A 23,330-nucleotide genomic window follows, 5' to 3' on the forward strand; every position below is an offset into this window, starting at 1 on the left:
TGTTATTCTCCACTTTACAGTCTTTCTGGTGAGCTTGTTTTAAAACATTTATTTAGATCTGAAACTCCCATTGTATGGGAGTCCTTATGACTCAAGCCATTTCACATGAAACCTTTCTGTATGCAGTCCTAGAAATCTTTGCAAAAGGACACAGATCCAAATAAATGTTTTCAAATACAGTGGAGTAATCTCTGATTTATCTCTTGGTCCTAAGCAATCAGAAGCTGGTCTAAGGAGAGACAGGCTGATTTAGTTCAGACTGTAAAGTCTACTCGCTAGTAAAGTACAAGCAAGCCTTCAAAAAAATTACCATGTTTTAAGAATAATACAGTATTAGAATGACTTTTTTTTTTTTTTTTTTTTTTTTTTAAGCTTTATTTGGTAGCAGTTGAACATAGCATTTATCATTTTTATGTCCTGAATCCAAGGTGTCTGTCCGCCCCCCCAGCCTTTTTATATTACTGCTTTCAGGTTCTGATGTTTTTCTCTGTGAGTTTTTTATTTTGTTACAAAATTCTATCCAACATAACAGGTAAATATAACAATTAAGTTTGTTTCTCATTTCAAGGGCATATATGACAGCACAAACTCTATTCCATATTTAAACAGTTCCTAGCAGTTATACGTAATAGGTATATGTTTGTTTTAAAATAATCTTCAGTAGACAGCTATGAGTGAAGCATGTGCAATATAATAATTTTCGTCTTTTAAATAATTGACCCACATACAATACCACTACACTTACCAGTGATAATCATGTAATTATTTTCTGATTACAATATAAAAAGCAAGAAAATGTTTTGCTTTGGGCACTTCTCAGTTGTGTTACATCTAATGATGGAGTCTTGCAAGCAAAATGCATTAGTGTGAATCAATAATGCTGGTTCTAATCAATCCCACTTCTGTTTCAAGACTGCAGTTGACTCAGAGGTATCATAAGATTTCTGTATGGCATAATATCTACAAAGATCAGGGAGGTCAGACAGAGTTAGATTGATATGGTGGAGCATTGCCACCTCATCACCAATAGCAATAATTATCCATCTGAAAATTACTACTTTAACCATTAGTCAGAACACCTTTATTCCAGGAACTACTCATGAAAAAAATCTGCTTCTCAGCATGGATAATGTATCAGAATCTGGCCCCCAGCCTTCACTGCCCAGCTTCTAAAGTGTAACTCATGATTCTCCTTGGCCAATGGCACTGTGTAAGTAACAATAAAGTTGTTCAACAACACCCGTTTAACCTCACATTCTGCAGCCTGCCACATAAAAGCAACATTTGTGTACACATAAGGGGTGTCTTTACATTTTAAGCAAGCAATAGTACCTTTCATCAGCATGCAAAATTCAAGCAGGGAATTCAGCAGTGACAGGCAGCTTGCTAGACAGCCGCCATGTTACTCAAATGAAAGAATTTTTGATACAGAGAAGATTTTAAAACTCAAGTATAAACATGCTGTTCAAGTGATAATCACATTTTATTGCTTGAAAAAAAAAAGATAGTACCGGATAGCTGACAGACAGCTTGACAGAGAATTGTTTCTGAATCAAGCAGTAGATTCAGCAAGCTCTAGGTATCATCTCTTTCAATTCAATTTCTTTCAATTCAGTAAAAACACGATGTAAAATTCTAACAGCAAAAATGAAGGCAAGTATGTTAAGATCTAAAGAAAGCAAGAAAAAGTAAAAAAGTACAAATATTTCTTGGCATAATGTCAATGTACTTCACTTGAATTTGATGGGTAAAGAGTGTGGGAGAAAGTGACGTCAGTGAAAAAGCTGAAAGATACAAAATTATATTCATTCAATTTTTACAGTTGCAAACTATAAAACACAGCAGTCAACACCTCTTTCCTACCAAAATTTGTCTTGAACCAAAGTTCTAGTTTGGTTCACAAGCCTGCTAATGTGAATTCATTAGGACAAGAGAATGGTCTTTGCAAGATTAAAGCAAAGGGCTTCAACCAGTTCAAACTGAATCCAAATTAAAGTGGTGCAATACCTTCCTTTGATGAAGACAAAAACTAGAGTGGAAAGTAATTGAGAATCTGAAATGGTACTGAATTGTGTTGTACTTTAAAACAAAAATAGTAATGTAACTTTATGAAAAATAATGGAGTTTGATATTCTACATCCTTGATAACTGACGTTTTCAGATAGTCTTATTTTGCTTGCAAGGATGTTCTGCAGTCAAGTGCTAGATTTCTACTTGGCAAGAAATGGCAGGGAAGAAGGTTTTGTTTGCTTTTTGAGGGTCACAAAACTTCTCAGCAGTGAAAAGGAAGCACAAGCAGCACAACTACTGAGAAAGTTTCTTACAATTCCAGTGGGAATTGGATTGTACTCATCAAAATGCATCACATGCATGTTTCCAGACATGAAATATTACCATGAAAGCCTGGAGCTAGCACTTTATAACTAGAGGCTATCTACAGGTTCAGTTATGCTGAAGCTTCAAAAATTGCAGCTTTTTAAAAACAGCATATACAGCAGTCTTACGATATTTCAGGTTCATGTCCTCAGTAAAATTATCCTGCAAAACTTGATAAAGCCTGGTTACTGCATTTTCTCAAAAAGTCACTCATCTACAATTTTCACTAAAATCTGTATTTTTTGCCCTATTTTTAAAGTGTATATTTACTTTGCATTGGCTCTAGACTCGGAAAGACTGCACCTGCAGCATCCCAGCATGGTGTCAATCAAAGTCCAGTTGAAAAGCACAACTAAGTAGTTCAAGTGCAGTGCTTTCAGATCCAAAGTAGGATCTTGTATCTGCTGCACTGACATTTGGTTGGGATCTCTGCCACATACTCAGCTGTACAACAGATATAACAGAAACTCTCTTGGTTTTCATATCATGATTAGAGGCAATCTTATATGAAAGACAGTAACCAAAGTGAACCATTTATCAGCTCCCTGCCTTCCAAGTTTAACCTACCACAGTAAGAATGTTGATATAGACACCTAATTATTTACTAACTACATTTGATTACATACACGGCTAACCTGAATAAGTACATACACTTACAACAGGGAAGTGAGCAGAAACTAACAGTAAGCCTCAAGACCTATCTGAGTAGGAGGTAACTCACAACAAAATAAAGTAGGGCAAACCCATGCAGATAGAATGGCAGTATCATCTACTTCCACGATGCCCTGTCTTCATATTGTCACCCTAACAAAATGTTAATGGAGTCACTGAAACAGGTCATAGCAGAGTTGCACTCAGATGGCTGTGAAGCACCAGGCCATGGAGTTTGTGACCCCCTGGGCAAGGCAGCCAAGTGGAGCTGAGAGTCGGCTGTTACTGTCAGGGTATGCAGAGCAGAGCGTGACCAGCAGCTGTGTGTTTACACTGATATTTGCTTTGCCTTGGGAGAAGCAAAGCTTGTTACAGTACCCCATCGTCTCTCTGTCTCACAAACAGATGTTTCTTTTCAAACCCAACCGGTTACAGTGGCTTACTGTTCGTCATGCCAGGCAATCCCAGATGCTCTGTCACCAATTCAGTGAAGATGGGGATGATTTTAATCCACACGTGGCTAGTTGCTATGGATGGTAACTAAGTGGCAGCTCAGTGAAGCAGGAACTTGAATGAATGAAGTATCTGCAATGCTTAGGCTGGGCTAGGGGACCAGGCAGAGGACAAGGGCACTCTGCAACTGCTGCTCCACACAAGGACCACGCAACTGGACAAGGAGCACAAGACTAACTGTTGGACAACTCCTGGCACAGCATTATTCTCATCTTCTGGTTTTCTGGTATTTACAGCGAGGAACATTCCCTCTGGAGACAGGCAGTTTTAAGGTTGGCTTTCAGAAGTCAAGATTAAAGATTCAAGGCATATGGTTAATTCTGCTTTCTTGACTCATTTTCCCCAAAGAAATCTTGGGAAATGAAGGCAAATAAGACTACTTCATGTATACATTGGAGACTGACAGATGCCCAGTGACAGATTCTCCCATTGACAGGAGAAAGATTCATAAATGTTTTCAGACACTGGACTAGATAGAAGTAGCAGTACTGTCTAACAGAAGTTTCCCTTTTCAGCCTTGTAAGTGCAGTTGTCAATATATCAATTACATACCCTCAAGCATTTAGATTAAGCATTTAGATTTTTGGAATTGTGATTAATGCAGTGTTTTTGTTCCTTTCGGGAAACTGGAAATTACATATACACTTTACCTGTCACCAACCTTTCACAATTGATTTTTTCTGCTCTTGAAATGTATCACAGGTAGAGATTATATTAAATTAGTATAAGATCGTTGTAGCCTCTTAGCAAATACGATTTTAGAGGTTAGTCCCTGAAAGGCAACTGCCGTGATTAAATCACATTATTACTGTTTGGAACAAACTGCTCCCCACAATAAGAAAAAAAAAAAAAAAGGAAACTAAAAGAGAAACTGAAGTTGTCCCCTCTTAAGCCCAGCCAATGAACTTTGACAAAATTTCTACATGGAAATAAGGACTGTATCTCATGGTTCATTAATGTTTCACTGTCAATCAAGGCTGCTGAACTTCCTTCTGCACATGCTTAAATTTCAGACCAGGCAAGACATAAAGCTTTAAAATGCTCTGCCTAAATGGAGAACGGAGGAAGCTGTTTGGGCTGCAGCTGCAATTCACAATAAGCAGTTCACGATGAAACAGCCAGCACACCCTACCTGCTTTTTCTCCCCCTTCTCTTTTTTTCCAGACAATTTCACTTTTCTGATGAAAGTACATTTCATTATTCTTCCCTTCAGGGCTGATGTTTCACCCTTGCATTGTCTCTGCTATCCAGCAGTGCTTGCAAAATGATGGTCTTTCAAGCAAGCTTGAAATAGCAATGAGCTCAGGTATGGTACTATACATTAAAGGAGACAGCTTTATCCCAGGACAAAAAGTGACTTTACTCATTCTCAGGCAAGCAGAGGAAACAGATACAACTTCTCTGAGTCTTATATACACTGCGTTGTTCGTATGCCTAGGAAGAACTGGAAGAAAAAGATGATAGAACCCTGCACCCTGATAGAACCTTATGGAGAGTGACCATAAGATTCTCCAGAAATTGTTTTCCACTCAAGTTATAGACTTATAAAATTATAATTTATTTAATATACTACAAAGCACTACAGTATGGTGAAAATAGAAGAAGAAACTCCATTCAGACAGCCATCATCATTATGCAATAGGATTCACAACCAATGAAGACGGGTGAGAAATTATCACAAGGAAGGAACAGTTGGGGTCACTTCCTTAACAAAGAGGCTGCCTGGATAGCTCTTCCATGTGTCTTAATTGTGACATGATTTATTAACATTAAAAATATCAGAAATTTTATAATTTTTAATGAGCATAAACTACCAGATTGAAAAAAAAAATAAAAAAAAAAAGCCAACAACTCGCTCAGCAGTTAAAATATCAAATAAGGTGTAATAACCCAACAGCATGATGACCTCTGAACCATTCTGTTATAATTGTAATCTTTGGACACAGACATCTTTTTAATTTGATATGAAAATATAACGGTGCTTACCGTGGAGCAATGAAAAAGCAATGTAGTTCAATGTATTTCTATCATGTCCACCTGAAAGAAAAGCCCTTCCCAATAAAACTAAGAGGTAAAGGCTTTTCAGAGTCTAAAGCCACTTTGAAATCTGCCACTTTGCACTATCAAGTATGCAGTATTCATCCACAAGGACGTTAGAAAGTTAAATTTAGGTTAAGTGTGATGCCCTTCCTCTCATGTATGAGTGTGTATGTCCAGGCTGCACATAGCACAATGAGGTTACATTCCTGATAAACAGTGACACAAAAATCGTATAGTACCCACTGCAGACTCAGAAAAAAATCTTAAATTGATATGCGTTAGTTACTCTCACATATGAGCAGCATGTAGATTTTAAAACTCTCTTCAGTGGTACAGATGGAGTTTGGTTTGGAAAAGCATGAAGCAATCTGCGTTCTGAATTTCTTTTACATAGGTGTGGGAGAAAAACGTACTTATCAAGCATTACTGGTTTCTTGCCCAATTTCAAAGAGCTTTTAAAAATAATTGAATAATAAATTATATAAATATAAAAACATATTTAAAACTAATTCTCCCTTGGAAGCAGATTTTCATGTAATATCTTAGCAAAATATAACAGTTTTAGTTATTTTCAATTAAAGAAGACATTAGGAATTCCAATAAAGCAAAAATTGTATTTTCTGAACCAGCTGGAAAATTCTGTGCAGTTACAATAACCATATAGTCTCAAATACAAATGCTGAATAATCATGAATTCTGCAATTTACATCCCAAAAGCAAAGGACAAAGCAGCATCCTACATTTTGCAGTAATATAGATTACAGTTGATTCTTGAGTTTGAGGCTATAATATTTTAAAATAAAACTTATTTTTTTAATTCATCTCGTTATACAATAAAACCAAATACTTTATTAATATACTATTAATATCACTATATCACGTTCTTTTTCTAATAGCTCTCTTGAATACATATAAAATGGATGATAAGAAACAGAACCTCAAAAAGATATATATGCTTACACTATGGAGACATATTTTTTTCATTTCCACTCCAAAACTTTTTATTAAAAGTAATCAGTTTTGAAGTTGAGATATAATAAATATAATTAGAAATATGTCAGAAGTACATTACTACTTTGAGAATTTTATAATTGTGTAATATTTTGTATAGATAAGGTAATAATATTTTTCTGAGACTATGTGAGTTGTAAAAGGTTTTACTCGAATTGAGAAAGTTTTAAAATATTGGAATTTGAAGTTTTATTTCAGATATAACACTGTTTTCAAGTTTCAGTAAAACTCGTTGAAATAAGATGTGTAAGATACATATAGAATAAGCAAAGCAGAAAAATTTAATATTATTTTCGTTAAATAGTAGTCAGTAAAGATTTATATTAAGTGCAGGAATAGCCTACATCTCTGCCAGGACAATAAAAAGCTGGCAGTTTTTTCTAAAATTACTCTATAGTAATGTCATTAAAGAATATAAATAAAAAATTGTACTCAGCATTTTCATACATGCTTTTTTCCTGGACAGAAAATAATTCTTAACTGTTGTAATTATATAATGTAATACAAGACCAATAATTTCCATTTTGAAAGGAACTAACTTTGTATATTAGTATATCTCTTGTCCAGTAGATGGCAAAGTATCAGCAACAGTCACCTTCAATTTTCTTGAAATTTGCTTAATTTAAGCCCCAAAGTACAGTATTATTTTTTTTTTCCTTCTAGCTTCTGCTTTCTATTTCATTGGATAGCAGGATTAGCTTTACCTTTTGGATGTTTTCTGTATATTATCTGGTTGAAAGACAATTTCATCTTCATCAGCTCTTGATACAACAAAGCACAATAATGTTACTATCCTTTAAATAGTCCTTTGAAGACAGTTTCTTCACCACTGAAATTTTTTTCTCCAAAAGCATGCTGCTGCTACTGTTCCCAAATTTGCCAGCACATGTTAGCATACTGTGTACAAAAATCTCTTAGCAACAATATCTTAGTGTCTAACATTTTCCTTCTTCCAACTATGATTCATGGAGCCATCTGTAGTCAGATATTGACATGCAGTATCTTAAAATAGATACCTTGCATTTGCTTAACAACTAGTTTTAGCAGCTGAAAATATAAATTATGGGAAAGGGCCAATATTTCTTTGAGGCTCTTCATCATTCCCTTGATCATTTTACCACTGTTTAAGCAAGGATTTGCCACGATCACATCGCCTCAGTATTAAGGTCACAGCATTGTGCTTTCCATAGCACAGCAGCATGAAGTTCTGCTGTGCTGGGTGCAGTCCTTTACATACGCCCTCAAAGCTCTCTATGTAGCAGCCTGGGCGAGAGCCACCTGGTGACCTGACTCTGTTAATATTAATCAAAGACAAGACTTTAAAACTGTAAAGTATTGCTACATTAAGATCTAAGCATTTTATTTTTTTTTAATAGTCTTGGAACCTAAGCTTCACGGAAAGTGTCCCACAACAGGTGGAACAAGCTCAGCATCCCACTGGGCAATAACAAAAAGACTTTTGCAGCATCAGTACTGTAGGGAATGCAAAGATGTCCTGAAGCTCACTAAGGGAATGCAATAAAGATTACAACCACAGCTTCCTGAGCAGTGCTTTTACTTCCTAAAATTCTTAGAAAGTGTGTTTGTTTTTTTTTTTTTGTTTGTTTGTTTGTTTTTAGAAGAGAAAGCATCTTGTTTTCAGCTACAGCAAATTGCAAGAATTATCTATCAGTAGATAAAGATTTTGCAGTTATTTGTTGCAATGCAGTGTGCAATTTCATATAACTTAAAATAATTGTACGGTGCTAAAATCAAGTAATGCTAATTTAATTTAATTATATTAAATGGAGAAGATCATATAGAAAGAATTGGTAGCATGGGTTTGAGCAAAAATCTTGAGCAAAATGTGAGGAATACAATTCCATGCCAGGGAAATGAGAGTATTAACAACTTCAAGGAACTAGGATTTTACCATAAAGATTTTTGTGTAACTGAAATTTAAAAAACAATCAAACATTCAGTTATACAACAATGGGCATCCAAATACATATGTACTAAAGTGAGTATTATCAAAAACGTACACTGCAAGCATAACATTCTCAGTACATTTTCATTGCTAAAGTTCTGGGTTTGCTTGCAGATTTTACAGTCCCTCTGGGTCTTCGGTAATTCACTCGTGAATTATCATGAGCCATGAAACACTGCCAGAGTTGACAAGCACAGTGAATTCAAGTCAAAATTAAAAGAAGGCTATTACACTAACCAACCTTCCTTTGGTCTTTCTTTCTCCTGCGGTGCTGTCTTAGCTAGGGCTCTATACCGGCTGGACGTCTAAAGTGCCTTTAGGCAGCCAAGCTCATTTTCAAGTAACCTTAATATGATTTAAAAAGTAGAATGTGTATTTTACTGTACGCTGTCCTTTCATGAAGATACACAGCCATTTTCTTAAAACTTAACTGCTCTTACTCATAAATAAGCCATGCCTGAATACCCTCAGATTAAGCTAAGCTTGCATGGACAGCAAGATAAAAAATATAAGTCCTTTCCTCACAACATGCAAGCAAATCACTTCTAAATTATCTCACTCTCTCAGCTTTGAAATGCAAACTTAACTCCTATGACAAAAGGATCCCGTGTTATGCAAGAACTAGCTTGCCAGGAACGGGCAAGTCAACTAAAGTTACCATGAAACATGTCAGGCGGCAAAAACAAATGTGCTGGTGAATTCATCCCAGGCACAACTTTCCTGCTTCACATCACTCTTTTATTCCCTTCTATTTCCTTAGATGAGAAATAACTAATATTTTTAGGTTACCCTACTTTATACAGATTGTGGTAAGCCTCCTCCTCGGTCACTACACATATTAGGAAATTTAATGTTTATTTCTATACTAGGAGTAGAAAAAAATATGTCTTTTTTCTGCTTCTCTGCTAAAAAGCTATCCAGCAAGTTGTTCTCAAGGAAGATGCACTTTTCTAAGCTTGTGTTTCAATAATTAATATAAGAAGGAAAAAGCAGACAGTATGATACACACGTTTACAATTACAGACTCATTCCACATGAAAATCTAGCTCAGGCTGGAAAGAGCCATCAGAAGCCAGTTATTGCATAATCCCCATTACTGCTACATGAGTGAGCAGCAGTTCCAAAGAAGTATTTATTAAAAGCAGATAAAGCCAGGTTGCAGCATCAGATGAATTAGATAAGTCACAGACAGTAATAAAATTGACTTAATTTTCTTTTTTTTTTCTTCTCCCCAATAATATATTAAATCAGAAAGCCATGAAATGCAATCTTCTTCTGCAGAAGCTTTTTAGAAAAAGACTGAGAAAGTATGCTGTGTAGTGGATTTTGCTTTCCTTGAAATCACAGTCAACATTGGGTTATGCAAAAAATGCAGCTGAAGTGTGGACAGGTGTGCCCTGCTGTAGGGTGCAAGCTTTCACCTCTGAACGCAGGCCTGCCTCATAGAGAAGGCAAAATTAGTGGTTACTGCCCAAAATACTTTCAGAAAAAAAAATGTCTTCCTACTCAGGGTAGGCAAGAGATACTGATAACTATTTCACAGTGAAAACTGCTTATGAGATTCAGTTCTGCAAACAGCACTCTTTAATAACACAGTGCAGTTTAAACTGCTACCCCAAATGGACAAAAATGCCTTTTGAAAGCCCTTAGGACAAAACGCACCAAGCTAATAAAATACAATGATTATCTTATCTAATACATTTGGTGGATTCATTCCAAACTCAATGGGTTATCCAGAACAAAACCTCTGGAAACAGTAGCCTAGTAAAAGTCAGTGCTGATGGGATTGGACATGGGACTGCAGCGTATGCCAACTGTTCGTCACAAGCACCCTCTTCAAACTGGCAGTGCAACAAGATGCATGGTCTGTCCTAAAGGTACAGACCCTTCCTTTTTATAAGCAACAAGGACTCACTCAGATATTACCAGAAATTAATGCTGAATAGCCTGTATATTCCTGCAAAAGCAAGAGATCACGCCAGCACATTACCTGCCCATCAATCATAATCATTAATTGGTATTTGCAGGCCTGATGTGCCCGTGATCCCAGTCAAGAGCTGTGCTCAGCTGAGTGGATACAAAACAAAAAGATCGTCATTGACCTGAAATGCAAGCTAAGTTGTGACAATCCACTCAGATACAAGCACACAGAGAACAGCAGGACACTGCTGGGCATCCTGGCAGAAGTAGCCTCAGCTCAAGAGGTAGAGAAATTTCTCTGAAATATCTAGTTCATTAGCATCAACTAATTCAATCAGCGTCACTAGGGCTTTTACATACAGATTATAGTGGCACACAAAATTTAATAATGTACTAGGTATTTAATAGAGAAACTGAATAGTATTAACATCTCAAAATAACACCATGTAACAGCAGTAAGAAAAGTTTAAATGTAGTAGGTTAGTGCAAGCATGCTTATCTATAGTTTGTGAAACAGATTTCCCATACGATTTATCCTTCTTTATACCTCATACATTGGTCCCAGCATCAAGACATCATAAAAGAACCACATCTCTCATTTTTCCCACAGTTAAATCTGGAGCAGAGCCTGCTATAATACACTTTTCTGTAGGAGCACTGAAGGAAGGAAAAAACAAAACAAAACAAAACAAAAAAACACTAGCTATTTGTCACTCTCTGGATGTTCATACAGTTCCTATCATTTCCATTTCAAGTCACGTAAAATCCTGGCAACGATGTAATTCAAATAAATGGATGTTTTATATTAATCTTGTTCATCCTAGCCTTAGGACTAATGGTGGGTTAGGGAGATTTGTTGTTGTTTTTACTTGGAGAAAAAAATCTGCTTTATACCAATAAAAGAACAAAAACAGCCACTTATAGACAAAATAATCAAAGTATTTCCAATGACAAGATTTACTGTGCTCTTTATAGTTACAGAAAAAACATGCAGAGTTGCCACAGCTGACATTTTACAAGGATAAGACAAGCTATGTGCGACTATTCAGTTATGATCGGACTAGTTAAGAACTTACCCTTGTTGCCTTCCGTTCTGGGATACAGTATGAATAAAATAATAGGAGCAATATTTAAACTTGCTATCAAAATCCTATAATTAAATTATAGTTATACAGATCTTCGTTGCCTCTTGCAACCTCCCTCCTGACAGCTCATTGCAACTGCACTGCACACCAGCCTCGCTTGCTTGCAGCAACAACAGGTAGTGACCCTTACAATTTAGTTTGCTTTATTTCCTCTTTATAACCTAGTTTCAGCTGCTTCTCAGCTTTTTGAAGTTTATCCACTTGGTAGGGGAAAAAAAAAAAAAAAAAAAAAAACACAACAAAACAAAAAATAGATCAGCTCCTAGCTACCTCAGGGACATGCTGTTTCCCAGTGAAACACTGCTGTGAGGGAGGACACCTGAGGCATTTCAGCTGGACTGTCTGAGTGGGGAGAGAAAGCTCAAAGGGGAAGATAAGAGGTCTGGGATCCTTTACACAGAGCACAATACAAATCACAGACACTCCTCCAGAAGTCTGCAGCCACATAACTATGCAGCAACAACTGACTTTTTTTTTTTTTCCCCTCCCAAAAAGACACATTCTGTGGTATTTTTAGCATCTCCAAGTGTGGCAATATTTTGTCTTTCTCAATAAAAGATAATCACATATTTTAGTTTCTTTGTGTCCCAGTTTTCAAAAGTAGCTGCAGTATCTTCAGAAGTAGGGGGCAGAAGCATCATAGCTGCCCCAAGTTCCCAGCCGCAGTATCACATACCTCTTTGTTGTCACCAACTGTATAATGAACCAAAAATCGATCCTTGGTAATTGTATTTTGTGTGCTGCTAAGAAGCGTCTGCCTAACAGTTTGTCAATGCTTCAAAATTGACAATAGCAGGAAACCTACTGGCACTTGAGGTCACCTCTAACTTGCCATTGGACACTTTTCTCTTGGAAGTGTTGCTTGGAAGAACAACTTGTACCCCAGCTATTCTCGGGAATACTTTCATTTGGCAACATTTACCCTAATACTCTAACAGATACCATATCAGCACAACAAAGGCATAAATATGCTGGAGGTGATGTATGGGATTCCCAAAAAGCCTTTTTCTCAAATGAGAACATGTGTTCCTCTATAAATAGCACTTCAAGGTAAGTGATGAGAAAACATGTCATAACTAATCATTGTTTGCATCTCAGTATATCACCATGAGACCTCTTTTTTTTTTTTTAATAATCTCCTCTTATGAAAATAATGGTGTGTATGCACACATCTATACATACACATTTATTTTCAAAGGAAAAAAAAAACTTTTTTTTTTCTTGTATGGTGACTTCTGTAGGCTTAAAAATATTAAATGTTTTATTTTTTTTAACCATGTCAAGTCCTTAAACCTTTCCATCAATATTTAAATATTACAAATAACAAGTAAGTGTAAATTAGAATGCGTACTCTTCCATGACAGTCTTTTACCTGCTATTTCTGTACTGCAAAACAGAATGTAACTGATCAACATAAGCAGTGGTCAAACACGAAAAATAAATAAATAAAACAACCAAAATGAGTAAGAAAAAATTCAAAGATTTGACTGAAATCAGGACAAAAGCTTGAAGTCTGACTCATACCAGAATGTATCATAAGCAGAGATATCTTTTTTGCCAATAACACATAATATTCAATAATGCATTGTTTGCAAGGGTGTTTTAGGACAGGAATTAGGATGAAAAGAAATACTTAGCAAAAAAAGATGTCCTTATCCAATTGCTATATTCTACTAACACAACAGTTATGTATTTTAACATCAAGAGAGAAAATATTTCTTTATATTTGTAAGAAGCCTTTTTGAGGCACTAGACAGAGATTTTCAGTTGTAAAATTTCCTTTAGAGTTTCACCCTTTCAAAAGTGTCAGAGACAAAAAATACCTGGGAATATCTCCTATTATCTTCTTTATCTATAAATTCTATCAAAAAAGATGACTAAAAAAATTCAAAATGATAAACTAAATCAAAACTGCGCTTTGGGAAGCCACTACAGCAATATGCTGGATAAAAAAGGTGATTTTTTTCTGACCCTTAGCAGGGCTGGGAGCACTGCATGCCTTTCCACTTTGTGACATCCTCATCCTCCCCATCTTCCCAGCTCAGGCTTGATTTCATACAGTCAGTCCCAGTTTCCCCTGATCTGATTTTCTTTCTCTTCTGCCCTTGATGAAGAAAAATCTCCCAAAGACCCTTATCTATTTTGCTCTTACTCTGTTCTCTCTTTCACTGACTCCCAGCCTTGGTCTCAGGCAGTCTTGCACTTTTCCACCCATCTGCAAGGTCAAGCTCTCAAGTTCCTTGTTTGCTTACCCATGCCCAATTCTGCCTGTCTGTATTCCGCTAGCCAGCTTCCAAATACGCAGTCTAGTTCTGGAGCCCCTGTATTTGAGTCAGACTGCAAACCATTTTACACTGTTGTATTATTAACATGGAGATCAGTGACAGCATGCAGGGCAATTAAAGAAAACAAAACAAAACAACATAACACAACAGGGGAGATGGGGCGAGGAGAGGTGGGTCAACAGAGTTTTCAGTATGAGCAAAACAACACATGTTTTCCCTCACCCATACTCTGAAACAGCTGAATCATTTTGTTTTTCTGAACAATGCAGCCTCAGATATAAGGCATGGAAATTTTCATTTCAAATGATTCAAATCTGGCAAAAATATGAGCAATTGAAATAGATGTACAGCCAACATACTGAAAGGAACAATCCTACCTGCCATGGCACTAGAAGAAGGCTGTTCCTCCTGCTGTCTATATACTAGCTCAGTTACAGACCATGTTGATTTGGGACAGCAATGGTCAATAACAGAGTACATCTGAGAGAGAAATCACCCTCAGGTACAACCCTGGGTGTCACTAAATGCAACCTCTGAATAGTTCTTCTGCATATTTGAACACATATGCTTGAAAAACACTAATTATTACCTCTGTTCATTCTAGGCATGGTAGTGCTTTATAGCCCATATGAAAATATATGAATTATTCATACAAAGCTTCTGGTCACTAACAGAAAAAACATGATAAACAAGGTGTATGTTCACTTGAACTCGCGTATACAATATTAATGGCTTGTAAACACTGCAAAACTGATTATTCTGAGTTACTGGATTAATAGTTGCCAGATAGGTAGAAATTATTTTACATTAATCTGTGAACTCAAACTGCATGGAAAACCAAGAAGTTATGGATGTTGGTAGGATATCTCAAATTTTCTAAAAGAACAGTTTGTCAATTTTCCATTCCATCCCTTTGCAGCTACCACAAAACCAAGAACTAAGCTTCTGTCTATGTTTTCAGTAATAACATAGAAATACTAACATGAAAAGAACAACTGTAATAAATAAATAAATAAAAAGCTAAAACCACTGGAAAGTTTAAAGATAGCTTATAAATGTTATAGTTATAGTTTATCACGTCATTAGACAGTTTATGCGAACTGTAACTCGATCTACTGTATGTTGATGGCAATCATGTTTTGGCAAGCCCTGTCAAAAGGTAGGAATGGCTGTGGAGCCAACAGCAGAACTTACAACAGGGATGACAGAACAGTTCACAGACGTGTTAATACTTATTAGGGGGAAATAGAAACAAATAAACAAGAAGAAAAATACAGAAAAATCTCTGGTATCCCATATTCTGTTATTGTGTAGTATATCCTATCAGCAAAATCTGTTACAGTTGACAGCCACAGACAGACTTTCAGGTGGGGGTGATATCAGCTGTACTCAACATTGATTACTAACTTGAGAGATCCCAGTAATCAGTCTGGATGAAACTCATTTCTTCAAAAGTGGCTAATAAAATGTTATGCATTTAATTGGGAAGCATATACAAGCTTTTGCATGGCTTTGACACTTGACAATGCCATTCTAATACTAATTCTGCCAGAAACTGAAAAGGTAAAAAAGACAGACATATCCCAGGCAGAGATGCCCACCCAGAACACAGTATGGGATACCTAAATTAAATGGCACAGAATTCAGCTCAGAAGAGTCTCCCTTCTTTATGATCCTGTAAATTCCTGCTTATTTTAATAAGGACTTGATTTGGAAATAAGCGAACACTCTCCTCCCCACCCCACCCCCCCAAACCACCCCCTCCTTTTTTATGTGTAGTAAAATTAAAATATATTCACTGGCCACTAATGCAAGATGCAAAGTCAAAATATGCTCCCCCTTTTCATCAAAAAAATAATAATTAAAAGCTTTGGCCTGCCTTGAAAGCAGTATAAAAACTCTCCATATATGGATACTGTTTATTTACAGAAAAGCCCAGTTTTCATACAATCAATTTTGTAAGCAGCAATTCAAAGGAATGATCCTTTTAGATTTCTGGGGAAATAACATAATGGAGGTTACTCAAAGGAATAGATCATGCAGCTACAAGCATTCTCATTATGTACATATGAGATGCTTCAATGTTCCTTGCTACTGATTACATGAGTAAACAATTTTAGTATGCAAAATCCTATTAACTCAAGGGGATTCTGCATAATTTTATAACAGCTCCACTTGTGGTGTCTGATCGACTGGGTCAGCAGCAGACAGATGGCAAAGAATTAATTCTAATTGCAATGCTGCCACTGGGGTTTTCTCTACTCACTGCATTTGGAAAAACTACACCTTTTCTTATATTTCCTACACCTAAAAGCAAGACACCATTGAGTAAAAAGATGCAAAGCAATTTCCTTTTTTTTTTTTTAAGCACATGGTTGTAGAAAGGACAGAAAAAAAGTCAAACTAATTGTCAGTCCTTCTGTCCCGACTAGGGGTAGAGGACCAATCAAAAGCCCAAATGTCAGAAGTGTTAACATATAATAAATGATAACAAATAGAAGCATTTTATTCCCTAGGGACAGGGAATACTTCACTGGTCAGTAAGCACACTTCCACAGCTAGACTGTTCTCTTGAAATTATTTCTTCTTGTCACTGTGCTTGCTTGCTGTTCTGACATTATTTGGTTTTGGCTAGTCACCTTTCACTACTTGAAGCCCTATAACCATCAGCGCTAGCTTTTACAAAGACTTTTTTCTGCCTTTTTTCCTGTGTTTTTTTAATTTAGGAGGAACAGTAAAAATGTTGCAGCAGTCAGTATAAAGAGGAAGAGCGACGGAAATTATTCTGCCTTCCATTTACCCTCCCCACATAAAACCCTAAAAAAAAGGCAATAGTGAATCTCAAATATACACAGGAATAAAATCTGATTTCTCAAGGTAGAGAGATGACACTGCAACCCACCCCTCCAAAAATTTGGGATTTCTCTTTTCCAATTCTTAATCACCCAGTTAAATCACTCCCTAATTCTAAGGTGCAATGATTAAGTATTATCTAGTACTTAGTGAATTTGTGCTTAGTGCATATTTGGATGGCAGATTATTAGCAGTCTGAAAATCTAAAAATGGTCCCTAAAATTAAATTATTAATACAGTGTTTCCCTAATCTTGGGAAAACGGTCTCCAGAGAAAACAATGATCTGGCTGGGATTTGCAGGTGGAACTCTTAAGCTCAAGAGACACAACCTATGTCCAGAAAACCTTCAAAGTACAGAGCTAATTAAACTGATACAGAAATATTTGCCAGAGTTTTGTTAGGAGACAGAGGCATTTTCCAGGCATAAACTCTGAGAAGCCAACTCCAAGACCTACATGGACATAGCAAGTATTCGATCAATTTTATTTGTCAAAGCAAAAGAGAAAAGGTGTTTTATTTTGTGGGTTTGCTTGTCTGAGGTTTGTTTTTCTTTTTTTTTTTTTAATTCTATGTTCCAATTAGGGAGCAGAATGTAACTGGAAAGATGCAAAGGTAAATCAGGATTTTTTTGTTAAAAGAGTATTTGTTTTGGGGAAACGTTCCCCTCATGTTTCATGACAGGACAGTTCGTTTTAGTAATACTGTATAATCACTCTTCTAGAAGCACTATTTTCTGTAAATTGAAAAAAAAAATCTTTTTCTTAAAACATTGCAACTTTCATTCCTCTTTCTCACATGCCAGTTTGTATTACGAATGTTTCACTGAAATCCAGACTAATTAGGACTGCTTCAGAAATGAGGGCTTAAGGTTGTCAGATATACCTGGCAACCCTTTTGGACAACTTTCTTCCATCTGGATTTTTAATTAAGTAATATGAGCAAATGCTGAAAAAACATCTAGTGAATTTTGACTAATCCAAAGAAAGACTTTCCTTGTGGTGAAAGAGAAGACAACTTCAACCTTTATCACTGACTGCACTGCACTTAATCCAACCCTGTCCTTGAAACATTTCCCAGTTTTTTGGCATCACACCCAAGGAAGGAAGAATCGACAAAACCTAGTTCACATAGTACAGAAAAATAAGAGTGGTTTTTTTTTTTTTTTTTTGGTAAATATTGTTGAGGGGCAGGAGGAAGGAAGGCTTTTTTTTTTTTTTTTTTCCCTTACCTGAAACGGAGACTGGCTGTTGTAATTCTTAATCTCCTTATTTGCTCCCCGGAAGAGCAGCACCCTGGCACAACTCTCCTGAAAATGGTAAAAGGGTAAACTTAATAATGGTCCTAAACAGATGTTGAGGCTATGAGATGTTTTGCTGCTTTGAATATATTTTCTTAAATAAGAACAGCAATAGTCAAAAAATATATGTATTAGTCTGAGAAAATAAGTTATAAAGAAGTATTTAAATGCGTGACAGGGCTTTAGGTGCTTTGCAATGTGTTAGAGTTGAAACTACTTGCAAGTGTTAAAAAAAAAAAAAAAAAGTAAAGGAATGTGAGATGTAAACATCTTATTAAATTTTTAATAAATTGTACTGTGGAAATTCCATATTTAACAAAAAACAAGAATTTGCAGTAAATGCATTAGTTCAAAGTGAAATTTGACTCCCATATGTTTTTTGCCTATTTTGTAGGGAAAATAGCACACTGTTCAAGGTACGGTAAACAGTACTTGTGATGAACAAGTACTCCCCTACTGCTAAAAATTATATAAAGCAGTTTTACCGGTTGCGTGAACTTTCTCGGTTTATTGGTTTGTTTGTTTGATTGATTTGTTTTCTTTCTTTGCTTTCAGTTGTTTTGTTTTTGTTTTTGGTTTTTTTTGGTTGGTTGGTTGGTTTGAGTTTTTTGATTTTATTTTCTTGCTCATCCTCAATGCTAAACATTTAATGTATTTTGTTATTGTTGTTGTTTTGTGTACCTGGAACCGTACTGACCAATCTAACCTATTCTCTTTTCCCCCCAAATACTAACAGTTACAGTGCAAACCCAATAAACTTCTTTTAAGGAAAAGAGAAATGTATGGCTCAAGACCTTCTGAACTGAGGAAATCTGCAAATGAAATCCTCTAAGAACAATTGTTTTGGATTTACACAGAGTATCCTTAGTCTACACTGTTCTGAAGTATGAGTGACCTGTCAGAAATCCTCTGTGGTTCTGGAACACTTTTCAGAATTCTAGACTTTTTGGCAATCCATATATGTATATACTCTATTTCCTATATGTCATCTTCAGTGTTCATCTTAGGATATTATGCAAACCAGTTTGTTTTTGTTTTCTGATGATGAACATTTCTACTAATTTTATTGTGCTTTTCAGATTTTTTGCCATGTTATGTTATGGAGTTCTACCAAATGAAATATTTCAAAGTGCTACCTTTCATTTCTAACAGTGAATTTGCAGCCAGATAAAAGAGTATTACAGTTTAGCTGTTTTAGTGACAGAAATTGAGCTTATTTATTAGGTTTTATGTCATAAGCAAACATGTAGAAAGTATGACTAAAAATAATTTTCCTCATGTTTTCTAATTTATCACAGCAGATTCTCGATCTCCTCCATCACAAGATTGTCCTAAATACATCTGGGGCAGAGGTATCCTACCCTTTCACTAAGGTTCATTACTCCAAAAAGATGTTCTTTTGTTTCTTTTTGCTCCCACACTTCCTATTTTTGCATAACAGACTGAAACAATAAAATGAATCCTGTCTCAAGATAGGATATTAGTAATCATCTATCATCTATATTAGTAATCATCTCTCAGACAGTATTTTTTAAAGATATATAATATAGTCTCATTTGCTTGTACCAAAATCTGAACATTAGGTGAGTTCACTGTATCTCTAAACACAGAAAGACAAAGACCAATGCGTAAAATGTCAGTTTTCTGATTTTTCTGACTTCTATATTAGATATGCAAAAGAAGTAAATGTGCTGCAACCTAGAGGATGACCTCCAGGTTTAAATGAATAAATAAATATACAAATAATCTTTTCCAGGTTACTTTCCCAAGAATTTATTTCAGACTGACTGCTAAATGATGCTAGGCTTACACACTCTATTATATTCCCACAGTGACCACTATTCCCCCAGGAATAACGTATTTTTTACATTCTTCACAATCTTCAATGCAGTTATATACAATGTAACAAAAAAAATGTAAATTGATTTATTTCTTAAATGGTTTTGATAAGAAAAGTTTTGTCAAAAGTGGACAGAGTTGTTTGACATAAAACAAATAAAATCTTGTTTTGGATGAAGTACAGATTTTCTTTCTTTGTTTCTTCTTCTTAAACAAACAAAAGCATTTCTGGCTTTGAAGTCTTTCTTCCTTTTGTCTCCTTCTCATATGTCTGGTGTTAAGGGGAACAAACCAAGGAGAATAAGCAGAAAAGCCAGAACCAAAAATGCTTCGGATTATCTTTTTTTTTCCCCCCCCTTATTTCAAGGGAAATTCCATATTTAAGAGTTCGTTGTTTATAAGGTGCTTCCTACCAATGCCACAACTTCTGTTTGCAATTTGGACAAACTAATAACTTCTGATATTGAGAGCTTAGCATTGTTCATTCATTATATCATTTATGAATCAAATATGCAGTAGCCTTTTAGACATCATAAGACTGAAAAAGCATTTTTCAGAGATCTCTGGGCTTGTCAGCAGATAAGATTAAATTTGGTGTTTGAGTTCTAATTACCTGAGTTAATACTACAACAGTTTCCACATAGAATCCAGTCCTCAGACTGAAAGAAGGCACTCTACATCCGTGCATTTTTATTTGGAAAAAGCAGAGTATAAGACCTGTCTACACTTCATTGATCTACTGGATGGCCACAAAATAATAATAATAGTGATAATGATAATTAAATTAAAAAAAAAAAAAAAACTTTAAAAGAACAAGAGAACAAGAAGTCATTTGATCAGCACTTAGCTGGTACTTAAGAAAACAAATCCTGAGAAAATTCCCTGGGGAAAGCTGAAAGAGAAAAATCCAATGGGTAATGACTCCATCTACAGGAATCAAGAGGCAAAAAGGATCTTGCCATCCTTCCCATCCTCTTCTTCTCGAAAAGGTAAACACAGTTCCTTCCACATTAGCTAATAACAACTTTCAATTAAGTTGAAAAAATCAACATGGGTTATGGTTGACAGCATAAAAGAAAAACTTCTATATTATTCCTGATTAAGGAAAAGAAAATCAGGACACTGTAGCCACAAGCTGTAAAACTTCCAGTCAAAAAGCCCAATTTAAGGACTATGAAAACATTCATGATCTGTAGATAAAATTTCAATGAGATTCTCTGAATCTTCCACAGAATATTTCTTTCTATAAACATCAAGAGGAGAACACACCTTTACATGAAAAATACTGTCATTCAACAGGATTATTCTAATTTCCATATCATACAGCATAACATTTGCTACAAGTGTGTGATCTTGTAAATAACTATAGCCATGAAAACATTGCAATATAACGTGTTGTTGTTGTTGTTTTTTTAAAAAAAGAGAGATTAACTGGCATTTTTATGTTTATATATGGTCCAAACTTCAAAATTTTTACTATTAAAAAGTGAAATAAATGAAGTTTGAAAAAATATTTTTTAAATATTCACTTAACTGTGAAAATGCCTATAGTTACTTGTGTCTAATTCCTGATGGGAAGCATAAATGCAAAATTTTTGTTGAGAAAAAAGTGAATTTCAATCCTCTGCAAAATCCTCTAGGAATTTGTATGCCTACAGAAGAAACAAAACAAAACACACACACGCACAAAAAAAAAAAAAAAAAAAAAAAGCTTAAAAAAAAAAAAAATTAAGCTTAAAAAAAAAAAACAACTAAGCTTAACCCAGTTGTTCCAGGAACTTAACCTGTTGAAGACCACCAGCAGACAGGGAGCAACAAGCAATCCGCAGAGACGCTTACACACAGATATGTTGAATGCTTCAAACAATAAAGAGCATTAACAGGGAAATTTTGTATGACTGGACTCTTTTTGATTTGAAATCAATTATGGCACACACAACAAGTCAACTGTCAAATTATTCCCCAAATTCTATTTTTAAAACAGTCAAGTCTTCAATACTTGAAGAATCTGCTTTGAGAAGACTTTTGAAAAAGCTGAGATAGTAATTAATTAAGAAGCAGATGCTTTAACAGATGTTTCACTAGTTACAGTCACATCTCATGACTTGTATTTTCCTAATCCAATGTAACATTAAACGTGCTGTGTTTTAACATAGTTGTAAAACTTATTTCCTCCCTACCATCTCTGCAGAGAGAATATTACATGCTATCAAATCAAAATGATTCTGTTATTTGTAAATGGCTACACAAGTTGTAAATAGCAGAACATTAGACATCTTTTGTATAATCTACAGATATATTTCTACAGTATTTTCCAAGTGTTTCTTATTTAATTCTAACTTAAATTTTAGCAAAACAGCAATAAGTTATTACCAGGAAACAAATATTTAGATACAACACTAAAAAACAGTCCAGTCATACATTGTGTTGTTTTCTTTTCCAATATGTATATTTATTTCAATAGGTATAATTTTGCTACCAACAATGAGCAGCCTTATTTGTAATCAGTGACTAAAATATTAATAAAGTTGTGTTTAATTATGTCCCTTCTAATTTCTAGGACCAATGTTTAAAAGTGGAGAACGTGTGTGCCCACTCACTTGGTTGTAAAGGGCACAGATGTGCAGCGCCGTATTTCCTGATGCGTTCTGCGCACACATGTCTGCGCCATAGAAGAGGAGGTGCTCCAGATGTTGGACATGTCCATACCGGCAAGCCTATGAAGAGATACATTAATATCTCTGTTATGATACAATCTGGCTGTATCAGGCAAGCATTCCATGCAAGCATTTTTTTTTTTCATTTTTTAATCAGATAATATATTACTTAAATTTAGACCTAATTTTTAAAACCACCCCTGGACTGAATGGGAAGCCTACCAACCAGATCCGCATATCTGTCTATGAACTCAGATGCGTGCACTTCAGGCACAGCAAGTCTGTGCAAAAATTTAAGCATATGCTTAAGTACTTGGCGAACAGCAACATAAATTATTAAGAAAATACAAAGATTGATATTTTTCTAATATATTCTTAGGCAGAATATATAAACAGAACTAATATTCCTAGCCAGTTAATCATGTTTAACAGTTGACAGAAAGTGATTTTTTTGTCCTGGAAAATCTTTGGAAAGTTGTCCACTAGATGGCACTGAAGATGATCAGATTTCCAAAGCTTGATTTTAAGGTGTGAACACAGTTTAGGGAAATCTGGTCAAAAGAATTGAAATAATAATTTTCAGATTATATGATGTCACCAGATGTACAGATTTTCCCCAAAAGAGGGAAAATCTTCAAATGTTACTTTCACTCACAAAGATAGAATGTTAAACCCTGAACAGTTGTAGATAAACCTGTACAGAATGAAACTCCACTGAAATTTGAAATTTTCCTGATTTGCAAATAAGTTTGAGAAAAATCACATTCTTTCAATTC

At 35.4% G+C, this 23,330-nt stretch overlaps 1 protein-coding gene across 2 annotated transcripts in view; it reads right to left on the minus strand.

Moving 5' to 3' along the window:
- SHANK2 (SH3 and multiple ankyrin repeat domains 2) overlaps positions 1–23,330 on the minus strand; it is a 348,938-nt gene that overhangs the window by 271,251 nt on the left and 54,357 nt on the right. For both annotated transcript variants that reach the window (XM_082761588.1, XM_082761589.1), the window contains 2 exons: positions 22,498–22,614; positions 17,990–18,067 (listed from right to left, as the gene is read on the minus strand). In XM_082761588.1, the coding sequence (XP_082617714.1) occupies positions 17,990–18,067; positions 22,498–22,614 (195 nt within the window). The remainder of the gene's footprint in view (positions 1–17,989; positions 18,068–22,497; positions 22,615–23,330) is intronic.

Source organism: Aythya marila (genome assembly GCF_965140915.1).
Source record: "Aythya marila genome assembly, chromosome: 5".
NCBI lineage: Eukaryota > Metazoa > Chordata > Aves > Anseriformes > Anatidae > Aythya > Aythya marila.